General features: G+C 40.4%; 2 protein-coding genes across 3 annotated transcripts in view; both read right to left on the minus strand.

The window, feature by feature from the left end:
• The window catches only part of LOC134539400 (uncharacterized), a 146,105-nt gene that overhangs the window by 121,904 nt on the left and 6,106 nt on the right, over positions 1-18,095 (minus strand). The window lies entirely within an intron of this gene.
• Positions 5,278-18,095, minus strand: part of LOC134539399 (putative fatty acyl-CoA reductase CG5065) — a 54,696-nt gene continuing 41,878 nt past the window's right edge. For both annotated transcript variants that reach the window (XM_063381400.1, XM_063381399.1), the window contains exons 8-9: positions 7,176-7,433; positions 5,278-5,592 (exon numbers count right to left, since the gene is read on the minus strand). In XM_063381400.1, the coding sequence (XP_063237470.1) occupies positions 5,463-5,592; positions 7,176-7,433 (388 nt within the window). In that variant the 3' untranslated portion in view covers positions 5,278-5,462. The remainder of the gene's footprint in view (positions 5,593-7,175; positions 7,434-18,095) is intronic.

The raw sequence follows: 18,095 nt of genomic DNA on the forward strand, positions 1-18,095 counted from the left end.
AGGATTCTGCTAGCTTGTGAACTTTTCATTGTTGTGCAAAGTTAGAGTTCTAGTACAAGCCAGAATCCTTTGTATTTTTTCGTTTTTATTTTTATTTTTTTATTGATTTTTTCTGTAATTTCATATCATTAAAGAAAACTTGAGGCGGTTTTCTCCGTGTGCTTCCGATTACTCTTGTCAATATTATGGTGGTTTTCTCCGTGTGCTTCTGGTTACAGATGAGAAATTGATCTCCGCATGAAGGACTTTTTACCTAATGAGTTATGTCATATTATCCTGTGATGCAAATAAAATGTTAATTTCTGGTACTAAATCAGAACTGATATTTTTTTATAAGGTGGATTTCAAAAAATAAAAAACATTACTAAGTCCAAAAATATCTGATAAGACGGAAGAGAAACACTATCACGAAGGACGAACTTCCTTTTCCCTGATGTCTAGCGATGCCTTCCTTTTTTTGCGATCAATAGTGAGCATCCCGCATACCACATAAAATAAATAATATTTACCTGCAAGCAAAAATGTGTCGTCATCTGTTGTTGACAAGCAGAACTACTTACATCAATTTGAGGAATGATTGTGCTAAAAACCCACTACGCAAAATGTTAAGCTGTAATCGGTGTAGCAGGTTGTTAACACGAATTGACAGCTTAAACAGACATGATAGAACATGTAAAGCCAAGCCTACTTACGGCATAGAGGACATCGATGGATCCACTAGACTAAAGAAGAGTGATCTGCATTACGACAATAATTTTCCTTGTCCTGAGCGTGATGGTATTAGATCACCCGATCGTGAGGAAGAACATAAATTGAAGGATGTTAATGGCTTCGGGAAGACTGAAACTAATGGAAGTATCAACACCGTGAAAAGTGAGAATACATTCAAGCCTATATTCAGTAGATCATCCATTCTTTGTAAAAATGATGGACTCCTAAAAAGAAAGCAAGAAGACGATGAAGACACTTCGACATCATCGATATCGAATTCATACGGTAATCTGGGTGAAGAGGATGTTTTCTACAGTGATTGTTACAGTGACTCTGAGGCTGTTGACAAAGGCATAGACTGTGATGAAGCACCTAAAGCTGACAAGATCGAAGCATGTGGCGGTGTCCTGAGACCGAAACGATGGAAACGACGTGTTATAATAAATAAATCTGATAATGCTTATTATGATCACTGGGACGATTGTGATATTAAAAGTATGTATAATAAACAAGCAAGTAAGATGATGGTAGAAGAGATTGATTACACATCCTGGAAAGATCCAAACATATTGGTTGACCGGCTAAGACTTCTACATGGCTCGCTTTGTGCAGGAAACTATTCGTGCATCAAAGAAATATCCCTCATACTCAAAGAACTTAGGAAAGCTGGCTACATACAATAATGGCTTCTTTTACTTGTATTTGTGTAATGTTGAGAAATAAATTAAATATTGAAAGTTTAAATTTTATGTTTTTATTTCTTGTATTCTGATTTCCAACTAAGCCTGTGTTTCCGCTACTGTATGTGTGTACGTTCTGTTTCTTGTGTACTTTCCGTTTCCTGTGTGTACTGTGTGTACGTTCCGTTTTCTGTGTGTACATTCCGTTTCCTGTGTGTACATTGTGTACGTTCCGTTTTCTATGTGTACGCTCCGTTTCCTGTGTGTACTGTGTGTACGTTCCGTTTTCTGTGTGTACATTCCGTTTCCTGTGTGTACATTGTGTACGTTCCGTTTTCTATGTGTACGCTCCGTTTCCTGTGTGTACTGTGTGTATACGTTCCGTTTCCTGTGTGTACTGTGTGTACGTTCCGTTTCCTGTGTGTACTGTGTGTATATTCCGTTTTTTCCTGTGTGTGCACTATTTCTTCATTTCGTTTCCTTTGTGTACTGTGTAACCATTACATTTATTGCGTGTAAATTGCATGTATTGCGCGTACATTGCGTTCATTGCCTGTTGGAGCCGAGTAGACTTGTATCCTTGTAGCTTCATAGACATGTAGTTTCGTAGTCATGCGGTCTTTTAGTCGTGCAGTCTCGCAACCATGTATAACTCGTAACCAGCTAGATCCTTTTAGACTCGTAGCCTTGTAGCCTCGTAGTCTCTTAGACTCGTAGCATTGTAGCCCAATATGATTGGAGCTGTTGAAAGAAAAGGCAGTTGGAGCATTTGGAGCTGTTGGATCTGTTGGAGCATTTGGAGCTGTTGGAGCTAAGAAGTAGTCGTTGCACGTCTATGCAGGGCTAAATGTTTATAAGATTGCTGGCTTTCGCAAGTGATCCTGTAGTAGGATAGAAATTGTGTAATAAATATTATGTTTGTAAAAGACTTTGTGGTGTTTTATTTCTCGAACCTTACACTTTTCTGGTATTTTAATTTAATTTCTTTTAGCTTCGTCCAGGATCGTGCCAAGGACATTAGTCGACCTAATTAATTAGTATATTGTTTGCAAATTTATTTAATGATTTTTTAACTTTTTCCTGAAATTCTAGGTTAATTATTACGAATTTTCCAAGATGTTGGTCTTGATGTCTGATAGGATGATGGTAGTAGAGGATTTAAATTATCTTTAAGAATGTTGAACGTGGTTTATTGAAATTATTATTTTTTTCATAAAATTAAACATTATTACATCGATCGAGTATCGAACCAAGGACAGGAGCGGATCGAATCAATATGTAAATTAATGAGTGATTTTTTTGATGAATTTTGGATTTTTTTCCCGCTTTTCTAGCTAATTTATTACACGATTTCAAGATAGCGCCAAAATTTCAAGATGGCGGGGGCACCTCGGTAATAAATGATTACTGCACTGTAGCGGGTTAGAATAAAATTATCCAGATGTAACTGTACTCTATAAGACGAGTACACACACACACACAATATGGTGTACTCCAGCAGGTGGTAGCTCCTGGTAGCATGTACTGAACATAAAATGTTGGATCCATGATGGTCGACAAGGACAAAGTCAAATTTGAAGTTCAAGGTCAAATTTCAAGGCCAAGGTAAAATTTCAAGGTCAAGGTCAAATTTCAAGGTCAATGTCAAATTTCAAGGTCAAAAATCAAGGTTAAGGTCAAAGTTCAAGGTCAAGGTCAATGTTCAAGGCCAAGTTCAAATTTCAAGGTCAAGGTCATCTGTCAAGTGTCAAGGTTAAGGTCAAAGTTCAAGGTCAAAGTTCAATGTCAGCAGTTGAGGACAAAGGTTTGGTGACCATATAATTATACTAACATGGTATCAGCACACTCTAGCGGACGAAAACAAGATGGTGATCTCCAGCAGATGATTTCAAGATGGCGGTCTTCACGAAAAGTGCAATGGTGGTTTTAAGGATTTTTATTATTTAATTCGGTTTATTAATTTTTTTAAATGATTTTGAAATTTTTTCCCGAATCTCTAGCATTAAAATTACGGATTTTCAAGATGGTGGGCATGACGTCATGCTGACTTGCGATATATATGCTTTGGAAAAAGTGGTGGGAGTCAGTTTGCCAGCACCAACACGGGGGAAGGATAGGTCGCCATTTTTAATTTTTTTGCCCTCGCGGGGTTCGAACCGAGGACTCCGATCTCCGTGTCGTAAATGATTGTTTTTTAAAATATTTTTTATTAAAATTTTATTATTTTTTTTAAATGTTTAAATTTTGTTTCATTTAAATCGGATAATAAATAAAAATTTTAAAGATGGCGACCGTAACGATAATTGCAACGGTGACGTCATAATTCAAAATGGCGGAAAACACAACGCCGGAATGTTCGAGAAAACAAAATGACGTCATCCAAATGGCGGATCCAAGATGGCGGATTAAAAATGGCCGCCGGGGTAAAGGTCACGGTTCTACTTGTCCCGTTACGCTGTGTCCCGTTACGTTCATCCAAGATGACTGCCGTGACGTCACAATCCAAGATGGTGGACCGACAATCACAATCCAGCGCCTGGAGCCTGATCTCGGAGCCCCATTTATATACTACTACTCATGTCTCTACTTTCACCCTTTGTGCTACTTGGGCGGTTTCTGCAACACTGTCCTTCGCTATCCTGTCCTCGAGCCAATCACAGCACTGCTGTCCTGAATATCTTTACATAACATACAAGGCACTAAACATCTCCTGTCAGTCACATCAATGATCTATCTAAGGGTGAAGGGGGGAGATGGGGTGAAACATAATACAGTCTCCGATGCGAGGGGCGGGAGTCATAAGGTCTCATAGCTGTGGGACGTTGTGGAGTGAGAAAGGAGTCTGGGTCACACGTCTTATGGGTCTTATTGCTGAGAGGAATATGCATGGTGTACCATACTTGTAGCATGCGCACACTTTGGATTACCTTTATATGTCCTATTTGAGGGTATTGCATACAGTAATATGGATTCACATTTGACCTAAAATTCTTATAAAGAATATCATTGATATTTCCTATCCTCTGAGCACAGCTGAATTATTGCACACTCCTCAACTGTGCATTCGGCCGAGTGGCTGGCCCGCTCCATCTGAACGTCGAAATCGCCGGCTGCGACAATGGTTCGAACCAAACACGCCACTTAAGGATTCCATAAAACTTTAAATAAATAACGTGCGGCGTCAGTGGTGCTGCCTAGCGGCTAACTTCGGAAGCATCGCTGATGTCATCTAAGATGGCTGACGACTACAACCGATGCTCTCGGCACCTAGCTGCCACCTATAAACGATCAATGACGCCACACAAAATGGCGGACGACACGAACACCATCTACCAGTGAACCGTGGAATTATAAAAGAGGAGAGAGTGTGCAGAGGTGAGTACCTAACGCATACTTTTCTCTATTGCTTTAATAAAATATGTATTAAGGGAAAAGGGTGAATAAGGGGTGGAAATGGAAGGAAGGAAAAGGATAGGTGTGGAAAAAGACGGTAATTTAGGGGAGGGAGGAATAATGGGTTGAGAAGGGGAAGAGAGGAGGTGGTGAAAGAAAACGTGGTGGTCGTTTAGGAGGGGAGGGAAACATAATGCGTATATCATGACGATATACCTGGTAAAAGCAAGTATGCGAACCTTGTAACCTTCATCATAGGTACAAGGACACTGTGACTCAATATTGGATAAATAAACTAGGGTTTCCCAGCCAGACGCTATCGAGGCAATAAGACAGATGAAGCGCAAACAACAAATGAAGGAAACGGGAACACTCCGATACAACCCATTGGCTCACTGTCACATCAGCTAAGTTTCTCGGATTTTACCCGCCGGGACTCCAACACGGGTCGCCTTGCAGAAGGAGATAATAGGTTCAGCAATAACGCAAAAAGTATAGGTAAAGTTTTATTGTTTTTCACCATATTAATGTTAGATCTTTTTTTTTTAACAAAATGAATCCAAATGTATTTTTATTCTGCCAGTATTATCTATACACAATAAAATTCAATAATATTCCGCAAATAACTACAACAATCAAAACTATTATATATAATTGTCCGTTTGTCTTTCATTGCAATCATTTTAGCTTAACAGAGTAAGATAAATAAATCAGACGGTGAACGATGGTCTTCCAAAAGATTTTCAGTACAGGAATAGCAATAATTATAGCGATAACTGCAGTCAAAGAGTAGTGCAGTAAGAACAATCTGAAACAGAAATCAAATACAACTACCATTAACAAAATTCTTTAAATGTGTCCTAATGGCAGATCGTTGACATATAGGCTTTCAAGAAGAGCCTAATATAAGGTTTAATAGTGATCGTTAGACTGTAACTGTAGTGTTAATTTCAAGATACTCCTTTCATTCTGTACTTGCTATTACAAATTCGGCGTGAAAGTCTAGAAATTCAAGTCCGAATTAGAGAACTCAATTTTCATTCGGATTAAACAATTCTGAATGATACTGAAACATAGGCCTACATTAAAAGTATTCCTTCTCGTAACTTGAATTATATAGGTGAAACATTACCAAGTATGCACAACGCACCCGATAATGTAATTTAGTGAAATTCTCCATTCTTCAAATCAGTTTACTCAAGAAATTCGTGCTATAGTTTTGTAAGTGACAATCTCTGAGTTGGATCTCACCACGGAGCGGCGTTATCTATTGTAACACTTCATTATTAACTCGCTTTCTTTTCTGTTTGTTTGCTTGTATGTTCGGTACCAATAAGTTCAGGTGAAGAGAAACCGAAATAAACCTTAAATTTTCCCCACGTCTCTGTCATAATCTCATTAAGATTTAAAAATCGATTGCAAAATCTAATACACACAAGACCAAAAGAATAAAATAATAATACAATAAAAAATTAACATGCCACATTTTTCAATGGACTAAAAATATAAAATAACTTTCCCTAGCCCCATACAGATTTATAACCCTATACAGATTTCTAACCACGTTACAGATTGTCCAGAAAATTAGTGATTGTGAACTTTAAATAACTATTAGAACACTTATAAGGTTTAAACGAAAAACGTCTGGCGCGTGTAACAGATAATTGGTACATTAATAGTTCACTTAAGTCAAACAATTTTATTGAACTCTCGTGTGAATGTTATCAACGACAGCTACACCCTACACTACGTACTATTAAATAATGTATGCGCCTCAAGTTGTTCGTTTAAAATCTTACAAGTGTTATAGCTATTTAAAGTTCACAATCACAAATTTTCAGGACAATGTAATGGGGTTAAGAATTTGTATTGGGTTATAAATATATATGTGGCTAGGAGAAATTATTTTATACTTTTAGTCGGTTTTAAAAAAGTGGTATATTACATTTTTTTATTTGAATATTTTCTTGGGTTTTCGACTTTTCCATTACTTACCGTTCGGTCGCTTCGGTATACTACACAATTGAACAAAGCTGGGGTAGTAACCAGTACTGGCAAAAGTAAACAATGTATAATAAACATACTTCAGAATGGCTGTACTGGGTTCCAAACCCGGGTCACTCCGAGTGCAAGGTGTTTCGCCCGACACAAGTTGTAGTTAGTGAAACGACTTATTTACACGGATTGGAGTCCAAACGGAAATTTGATATTAAAATTGGATTGTTGTTTCGTTACCATCATATATTAAAAAAAATAATTAACGTATATTTTCTTTTAACAACTTGAAAACATTTATACGTTTAAAGCTCGGATAGTGTCACAATGCTAGTGTTGGAATGAGACATTACTTTTTGCGGGTGATGCGGTTGATCGAATACAACAGACACTCACCTGTACATCCGCTTCCTGCTCTGAGGGATAGTTTCGTCAGCTTCTTTCAGCAAATACCTTCTGACTCCCAGCACGTAATTCTGCACAAGCGACTTCCACTCTATCTCTCGCAAGTCGAAATTAAATGTCTGGCGATCATTCGAGGTCATTTTGTTTAACAGGCGAATCACATTCCCATCTTCGAACTTCCACTGACGGAGTCCAAACCAACCAACTTTGGACAACATCGACTTAATCTTGGTGTAACGATCCAAGTGTCTAGAAATAGAATATTTATATTCATAAGCCCAATAAAATGGTTCATAAAAGCGGTAAATTTATCATTAATTTAGAAATTAATAGAAATGACACATAATTTTATGAAAAAGATATCCTTGGTTAGGGATAATATTAGAATTAAATGGATGAATCGATTTAAAACGCATATATGCAGTTTTTGTAACTGTGATTACGAGTAGATGGAAAAGGCCGATTCAAGGACAGGCGCAGGATCCAGGATCCGGCGGCCATCTTGGATGACGTCATCTAATCCGTATGCTAATCCATGCTAATCCATATGCTAATCTATGCTAATCCATGCCAATCTATGCTAATCCATGCCAATCTATGCCAATCCGTATGCCAATCTACACCAATCCGTATGCTAATCTATGCTAATTCGTATGCCAATCTATGCTAATCTGTATGCCAATCTATGCTAATCCATATGCCAATCTATGCTAATCCATATGTTAATCCATGCTAATCCATCCGCCATTTTGTATTTCTAGAAATTTCCACCAACTTCGAATCGTGACGTCACCGTTGCACTTTTCGTCACGGCCGCCATCTTGGATTCGAATTTTTTTTCTTTCGAACTTCAACTTTTCGAAATTCGATGTAATCATCAGCCGCCATCTTGTTTCGTCTGCTGGTGGCCGCCATCTTGTTTCGTCTGCTGGTGGCCGCCATATTGTTTTCGTCTGCTGGTGGCAGCCATCTTGTGACGTCATATAGTTCTGTTGGTCGCCACCAGGTAGCAGCAGGGATTATTTTATTTTTTTCTTTAACTAAAATATTTTCAGTGCCGAGGCTGGGATTCAATCCATGGGACGTGAAAACGTCGAGGACGTCGAGGTTATAAAGCAGGCACCTTACCAACCAGACCACGAGACCATTTTGGATATATTGGAATAAATAATCTATATATGCTACGTACTGACGGCAAGTTTATGATAAATGGGGGGGAGGGGGGTTTTGCCTTCCTTAATGCATACCTAAGGCGCCACAATTGAAATTAAAATTATTATACAGCCGCCATCTTTAATTCTAGCACAGACAACCAGATGGCGCTAAATTCAAAAAATAGTTGCCATAGGCGCCGCCATCTTGGTTCTCAAGTTGGCTGGTATATGTCGCTAGTATCGCGCATCAAATTCAAAAATTAGTTGCCATAGGCGCCGCCATCTTGGTTCTCAAGTTGGCTGGTAGATGTCGCTAGTATCGCGCGCCAAATTCAAAAATTAGTTGCCAGAGGCGCCGCCATCTTGGTTCTCAAGTTGGCTGGTAGATGTCGCTAGTATCGCGCGCTAAATTCAAAAATTAGTTGCCAGAGGCGCCGCCATCTTGGTTCTCAAGTTGGCTGGTAGATGTCGCTAGTTTCGCGCGTCAAATTCAAAAATTGGTTGCCAGAGGTGCCGCCATCTTGGTTCTCAAGTTGGCTGGTAGATGGCGCCACCGTCGCTGGTGCCACTGCGTGTGGGAGAGCTCGAGAAAGAGCAACACTTTGACCTCCTGTGGCTTACACATGAAGGTGCATCCCACTACTGCCTCATTAAGCACTTTTCGAGGTTAGTGGGTGCACAGCTGACTGGACATGGACATTTATTATGCATTTGTAAGCGCTGCTTCAAGACATTTGATGATCGGGATCGTGTTTCTGGCTTAGTCCTAGAATTTTCAAATTACCATTACATGGACAAGCTGCCGATAGTCATATACTGCGATTTTGAGGCTATGCTAACGAAAGTCAGCTCATGCCAGTCAGATCGTGCAAATGCATACACTGAGGCATACCAGAAGCACGACCCTTATAGCTATGGCATCTACGTCAAAGTAGATAACAGTGCGATCCCTGTGGCTCTAACAACAGACTTGCCGCAAGAGCCCATTATTTATCGAGGCGTGGATGCTGCAACCAAGTTCATGCAGGAGATTGTTGACATCGGCAGCAAAGTCAAAGCAATATATGAGACCTCAGTACCCATAACACCATTGACTCATGCTCAGCAAGTGAACTACAGATTGTCGAAAGAGTGCTGCTACTGCACTAAGACTTTCACTGTTTAGAACTATAAAGTCAAAGATCATAACCACTTCTCTGGGGATTACATTGGGGCAGCGTGTAATGGATGCAATTTGCTGCGGCGTCGACCGAAGAAACTAGTCATATACTTTCATAACCTGGCATATGATCAACATTTTATCATCAAGCAGCTGGGTTATGACAACAAAGAAATATTCATTATCCCACATACTGAGGAAAAAATGGTTACATTTTCTAAGCAGCTGGGGGACAGATTTTCGGTGCAGTTCGTGGACATGTTTAGGTTCATGTCGTGCGGGCTGGCCTCCCTCGCACAAAACCTACCTGCATCGCAGTTCACTAACACGATGACATTCTTCGAACCCTAATGTGCACAGCTCGTAATGAGAAAAGGCGTCTTCCCATACGATCATGTTGATACGTGGGAGCGTCTAAATGAGCGGCAACTGCCTCCCCAGGACTGCTTCTTTAATATTCTTACCGACTCTGACATTAGTGATGCCGATTACGACCACGCCAAGACTGTCTGGGACACATTCAAGTGCTCTACTTTAGGTGAGTATAGTGATGTGTACCTCAAGTCTGACGTCCTGATCCTGTGCGACGTATTTGAAAACTTCCGCACACTTTGCCTTTCTACGTATGGCCTGGACTGTGCGCACTACATCAGCGCCCCCGGATTCTCGTTCGATGCTATGCTGAAGTACACTAAGGTGCAGCTTGAACTTCTTACAGACTACGACAAGTATCTATTTGTCGAGTCGGGCATCCGGGGAGGTGTGGCGCAGTGCATGAAGAGACACTGCGTGGCCAATAACACCTATGTGCCAGAAACCTACGATGCGAGCAAACAAATAACACACCTTCAGTATATTGATGCCAACAATCTCTATGGGTGGGCCATGTCTTGCCCTCTGCCGCACAATCAGTTTCAATGGGTCGCCGACACAACCATCGACTTTTCTAATGTAGCTGATGACGGTCCCATCGGGTACATTGTGGAGTGCGACATCGAGTACCCAGCAGCGCTTCATTCGTCCCACCGCGACTTGCCCTTCCTTCCTGTGAGATAATGCCCTTCAAATACATCCCAACCGAAACTCCTCACCACTCTTGCCGACAAGTCCCACTATGTTGTTCACCATGTAAACCTCAAACAGGCCCTTTCCCACGGAATCCGCATAACCAAGGTGCACAGAGTTCTACAGTTCCAGCAGTCACCTTGGCTGAAACCATATATTGACCTGAACACCGTCAAACGTCAGACAGCACAGAATGACTTTGAGCGGGACTTTTTCAAGCTCTGTAACAACTCTTGCTTCGGGAAACTTATGGAGAATCTTCGCAAGCGACAGAATATGGAGCTGGTGTGCAGTGATGAGCGTCTGCGGAAACTTGTTGCGCGCCCCACATTCAAGGATCGTACAGTTTACGACGACAGTCTGGCGTTGGTTCGTCTATCTAAAGATGAAATTTTATTCAACAAACCGATATATGCAGGTTTCGCAGTTCTCGATCTGTCGAAGAGTCTAATGTACGACTTTTTTTTATGGTACCATAAAGCCCAAGTACCAGGATGACATTGATTTGGCTTACATGGATACTGATAGCTTCATATATCACATCCGGACAGTTGATTTTTATCAGGATCTCCAGAACGACCCCAATCTTCTGCAGAAGTTCGACATGAGTGGCTACCCCCCTGGTCATGCACTACACTCGACTGCCATTGCCAAGGTTGTTGGAAAGTTTAAAGATGAGTGTAGTGGGAGGCCCATGGCCGAGTTTGTTGGGCTACGTGCCAAGCTGTACGCTTTACGGTGTGCGGGGGTAGTTACTAAGAGAGCGAAGGGAATCCAGAAGTGTGTTGTCAAGAAGACCATCACCTTTGACGACTATCTGAGGGCTCTTCGGCAGGAAGCGAGGCTACGTGTCCAGGTCCGCACCATCCGTTCACGACAACATGAAGTGTTTTCAGAGTGTACGAACAAGCTGGCACTGACATGGAACGATGACAAACGTATCATCATGAACAATGGCATCCACACGCTGCCCTATGGCTATACTGGCTAAAATGTGATACGACGATTGTTTAAATGTACTTTTTTGGGGATAATATGTAAGGTCTTATCTTCCCGACATATTTGCTGTCATCTTTTGTTGTTTTTCTTTGTAATTAATACTGGGAAGTATGTTTCAGCGATTGTTATTTTTTCCTCAATGTTTGCACATATTTACCCTCCCCTTGTGTGTTCTTATGGGAATTGTTTTAATTTTAGGCTTTGGGGGGGGGGGGGGGTAACACAGCCAGGCATGGCACTTGGAATAATGTAATCGGATGGATGGTTTGTTTGTCGCAAATATAAATGAAAAGCCATTCCCTTTCATTACTCTTCTGGTACCATGCTTGCCCGGTGCCAAGTCCGGGTAAAATTGTGGAGGCATAATTTCTAAGTAGTGTCAAAACTGGCTCCAATTGCTTCAATTGCTCCAACTGCTCCACACAACAATATTCAAAACACCAATATTTTATAAATACTCTATCATCAAACCTAAAAATATAAAGGCATACATAAATAAATAATAAACATAGTTTATAATATGGCTACAGGTTCCAAACTTAGCTCGACTTACCTCGACTGGTTTACACATTGCATAACACTTGTAGGTTTTTAAATTCAAACTTGGTGCCATCCGGCGACAATGCCTTGAATTAAAGATGGCCGACAGTGGCGCCATCTGGTAGCGACTTTATGAATTAAAGATGGTGGCAACAGAGAACTTGGTGAATACAGGCTACCGACTTGTCTCGTCTTGTCCCCCGACTTGTCTCGACTGTCTAGACTTGTCTCGACTCGTTCCCGACCTGTCTCGACTGACTACATAACACTTGGCGCCATCCGGCAGTAAATTTAAGAATTAAAGATGGCGATGGTGGTGCGCTCCGGTGGTAACTTTAAGAATTAAAGATGGCGACGGTGGCACACTCTGGTAGCAACACTAGGAACTAAAGATGGCGATGGTGGCATCATCTGGTATCGATTATATGAACTAAAATTAGGCGACGGTAGCACCATCTACCAACCAACTTGAGAACCAAGATGGCGGCGCCTCTGGCAACCAATTTTTGAATTTGGCGCGCGATACTAGCGACATCTACCAGCCAACTTGAGAACCAAGATGGCGGCGCCTCTGGCAACTAATTTTTGAATTTGGCGCGCGATACTAGCGACATCTACCAGCCAACTTGAGAACCAAGATGGCGGCGCCTATGGCAACTAATTTTTGAATTTGACGCGCGATACTAGCGACATATACCAGCCAACTTGAGAACCAAGATGGCGGTGCCTATGGCAACTAATTTTTGAATTTAGCGCCATCTGGTTGTCTGTGCTGGAATTAAAGATGGCGGCTGTATAATAATTTTAATTTCAATTGTGGCACCTTAGGTATGCATTAAGGAAGGCAAAAACCCCCTGCCCCCCATTTATCATAAACTTGCCGTCAGTACGTAGCATATATAGATTATTTATTCCACTATATCCAAAATGGTCTCGTGGTCTGGTTGGTAAGGTGCCTGCTTTCTAACCTCGACATCCTAGACGTTTTCACGTCCCATGGATCGAATCCCAGCCTCGGCACTGAAAATATTTTAGTTAAAGAAAAAAATAAAATAATCCCTGCTGCTACCTGGTGGCGACCAACAGAACTATATGACGTCACAAGATGGCTGCCACCAGCAGACGAAAACAATATGGCGGCCATAAGCAGACGAAACAAGATGGCGGCTGATGATTACATCGAATTTCGAAAAGTTGAAGTTCAAAAAAAAATTCTAATCCAAGATGGCGGCCGTGACGAAAAGTGCAACGGTGACGTCACGATTCGAAGTTGGTGGAAATTTCTAGAAACACAAAATGGCGGATGGATTAGCATGGATTAACATATGGATTAGCATAGATTGGCATATGGATTAGCATAGATTAGCATAGATTGGTATACGAATTAGCATAGATTGGCATACGGATTGGCATAGATTGACATACGGATTGGCATACGGATTGGCATGGATTAGCATAGATTGGCATGGATTAGCATATGGATTAGAAAATGGATTAGATGACGTCATCCAAGATGGCCCCTGGATCCTGCGCCTGTCCTTGAATCGGCCTTTTCAATCTACTATTACATGTAGAAACTTAACTGCTTCTATGGTGATGTCAGCAGCCTAGTTATTTGATGTCCATATGTTGTCCTCTCCTGTACACATGCACGGCGCTGTGATATTGCACTGGACTAGAAGGTGATAGGGTTCGTATGACTACACGTGCTTGTTTGGTTCAATGTTTCATATCGTCTTATTCTGGGCTGGTGGACTTGCCAGCACTCTCCCTTTATTCTCGTTGGCACAGCAGACTAGGAAGTTGATACGCTCTCGCTCTACAATGGTGTAACGTAAATGTCTCCCTGGAAACATTTTGGGAGACTGCGCATCTTTAGTTTCAAAAGAATAAATAACAACAAATGCAGGTTCGTCTATAAACGTGCCTCTATTTAATATTATTTTTCTTTTTTTTTGGTTCGTTAAAGGAGTTAATAGTAGTATATAATAGTTCCTCAGAGATCAGTATGCAGGTAGTGGATTGTGATTGTCGGTCAGCCATATTGGATTCTGACATCACGGCGGCCATCTTGGATAAGCGTAACGGGACACAGTGTAACGGGACACAACGTAACGGGACACAACGTAACGTGACTAGTAGATCACGGCGGCCATCTTGGACCTGCCATCTTTAAATCGAGTGCCCCACTCATTATGATAAAATTTTCGTCTCTGTCGCCATATTGATTTTTTTATGTTCCACTGGAGGCCGCCATCTTGGATACCTTCGACTTTGTTTCTGTTATTTGTTCCTAGATAGCGCCAGCGGCGCTCATGTTTTTTTCTGTTCCGCTGCAGGCCGCCATCTTGGATACCGTCGACTTTGTTTCTGTCGTTTGTTCCTAGAGAGCGCCAGCGTCGCTCTGTCTCATCACGTAAGGTCGATGTTCCATTACCTACCAGAGCTATTATGATCCTTATCGACATATTAAATTTAATTTTTTTATGAAAAATATATTGGAAACGCTGTGATTCGAACCATCGCAGCTCTGATCTCTAGGTTGGAAAACATACGCCTTCAACCGCTCGGCCATCGAGACATTTACCAGACTGAGAATTAAATAAGGTATATAAAAAATAACATGCATATTTGGACTTGTAATTTTTTTTAAGTTAAAGTAATAATAGCACCACCTGTTCGAGACAGAACCACCATCTTGTATTAAGATGTAACTGTTGCAATTATCGTTATGGTCGCCATCTTGAAAATCCGTAATTTTTATGTTACAAATTCGGGAAAAATTTTAAAAATCATTAAATAAATTGACAATAAATATAATGATAGATTATATTGACTCCCGTCCCTGGTTCGAAACCGGTGAGGGTAAAAAATAAAAAATGACTACCGATCCTTCCTCCACAGAAGCCACCTACAGTCTGATCTACCGTCACCAATACCAAGGTTCATATATCGTCAGCTGATATGACGTCATGTCCGCCATCTTGTCTTCATACGCTGGAGACCACCATCTTGTTTTCGTCTGCTAGAGTGTGCTGATACCATGTTAGTATAATTATCTCGTCACCACACCTTTGACCTTGATCTTGAAATTTGACCTTGACCTTAAAATTTGACCTTGACATTGAAATTTGACCTTGAACTTTGAACTTGACCTTGAACTTTGACCTTTACCTTGAACTTTGACCTATGACCTTTAAATTTGACCTTGACCTTAAACTTTGAATTTGACCATGAAATTTGACCTTGACCTTGAAATTTGACTTTGTCCTTGAAATTTAACATTGTCCTTGTCGACCATCATGGATCCGACATTTTATGTTCAGTACATGCTACCAGGAGCTACCACCTGCTGGAGTACGCCATCTTGTGTGTGAACTTGTATCATAGAGTACATTTCCATCTGGTTAATTTTATTCTAACCCGCTACAGTGCAGTAACATTTATTACGGAGGTGCCTCAGCAATCTTGAAATTCGGCCGCCATTGTGAAATCATGTAATAATGTAGCTATAAAAGCGGGAAAAATCCAAAATTCATTAAATATATCACTCATTAACTTACATATCGATTAGATCCGCTCCAGTCTTTGGTTCGATCCTCGATCGGTGCAATAATGTTTAATTTTATGGAAAAAATAATAATAATTACAATAAACCATGTTCAACATTCTTAAAGAGACTTTAAATCCTCTACTACCATCATCCTATCAGACATCAAGACCACCATATTGGAAATTCGTAATTGTAATGCTAGAGATTCGGGAAAAAGTTCAAAATTCATTAAATAAATTTTAAATCTATATACTGGTTGATTAGATCGACTAAGGTACTTGGTTCGATCCCTGGTCGATACAAAACAACTTTAATTTTACTAAGTACCAGAAAAGTGTAAGGTTTGAGAAATAAAACACCACAAAGTCTTTTACAAACATAATATTTATTACACAATTTATTATCCTACTACAGAATGACTTGCGAAAGCCAGCAATATTATAAACATTTAGCCCTGCATAGACGTGCAACGACTACTTCTTAGCTCCAACAGCTCCAAATGCTCCAAATGGCTCCAACAGCTCCAAATCTCTCCAAATGCTCCAAACGGCCTCAAAATGGCTCCAACAGCTCCAACAGCTCCAAATGCTCCAACTGCCTTTTCTTTCAACAGCTCCAATGATATTGGGCTACAATGCTACGAGTCTAAGAGACTACGAGGCTACAAGGCTACGAGTCTAAAAGGATCTAGCTGGTTCCAAGTTATACATGGCTGTGAGACTGCATGACTAAAAGACCGCATGGCTACGAAACTACATGTCTATGAAGCTACAAGGATACAAGTCTACTTGGCTCCAACACGCAATGTACGCAATGTACGCGCAATACATGCAATTTACACGCAATAAATGTAATGATTACACAGTACACACAGGAAACGGAACGTACACACAGTACACACAGGAAACGGAACTTACACACAGTACACACAGGAAACGGAACGTACACACAGTACACACAGGAAACGGAACGTACACACAGTACACACAGGAAAAGGAACGTACACACAGTACACACAGGAAACGTAATGATCACACATACAGTAGCGGAAACACACACACAGGCTTAGTTGGAAATCAGAATGGAAATATTTGATGTGCAAAGTTAGAGTTCTAGTACAAGCCAGAATCAGTTTTTGAATTTATATTTTTGTATTTTTAATTTTTTAATAATATTTTTTTTGTAATTTTATGATATCAAAGAAAACTTGTGGCGGTTTTCTCCGTGTGCTTCTGATTTTTCTTGTCAATATTATGGAGGTTTTCACCGTGTGCTTCCGATTTTTCTTGTTAATATTATGGTGGTTTTCTCCGTGTGCTCCCGTTTATTCTTGACAATATTATGGTGGTTTTCTCCGTGTGCTCCTGATTATTCTTGACAATATTTTGATGGTTTTCTCTGGGTGCTTCTGATTATTCCTGACTAGACATCTGATGGTTTTCTCCGAGTGCTTCTGGTTACTGATGAGGAATTGATCTCTGCATGAAGGATTAGTGAACTTCTGCTATTTAATCATAACCTGTAATATTTTTATCAGGTGGAAATTTAAAAAAAAAATCATTACTCAGTCGAATAATAATAATCTCTGAGAAATCTAAGAAGCACTAACAGGAAGGATGAACTTCCTTCTCCTTGGAGTCTAGCGAAGCCAACCTTCCTTTGCGATCGATAATGAGCATTCCGCATCCCGCATTAATGAAATATATATTATTTACCTGCAAGCAACACGTGGCAACATCTGTTGATGACAGCCAGAACTACTTGCATCAATTTGCTTTGCATTAGATAACTTAACTCTCGCTGATGAAATATTTAAAAATTATATTTAAGAAATGGTTCCAATTGGAGAAAACTGACAGTTTGTATCTAACATTAGTCACAGAAGCTACCATGGATCGTGGTTTGTTATCTGTAGCTGAATCGGAAGGAAGCCGCTGTAGATACTGTGGCAAGGATTTTGTCATGAGAAGGAATGCTAGACGTCATGAGAAGAATGATTGTGCTAGAAACCCACTACGCAACATGTTAAGTTGTAATCGTTGTAGCAGGTTGTTAACACGAATTGACAGCTTAAAAAGACATGGTAGAAAATGTAAAGTCAAGACTACTTACTGCATAGAGGACACCGATGGATACACTAGACTAAAGAAGAGTGATCTGCATTACGACAATAATTTTCCTTGTCCTGAGCGTGATGGTATTAGATCACCCGATCGTGAGGAAGAACATAAATTGAAGAATGCTAATGGCTTCGGGAAGACTGAAACTAATGGAAGTATCAACACCGTGAAAAGTGAGAATACATTCAAGCCTATATTCAGTAGATCCTTCATTCTTTGTAAAAATGATGGACTCCTAAAAAGGAAGCATGATGACGATCATCGATAGCGAATTCATACGGTAATCTGGGTGAAGAGGATGTCTTCTACAGTCATTGTTAC

This window comes from Bacillus rossius, chromosome 15 (genome assembly GCF_032445375.1).
Source record: "Bacillus rossius redtenbacheri isolate Brsri chromosome 15, Brsri_v3, whole genome shotgun sequence".
NCBI classification, from domain to species: Eukaryota; Metazoa; Arthropoda; class Insecta; order Phasmatodea; family Bacillidae; genus Bacillus; species Bacillus rossius.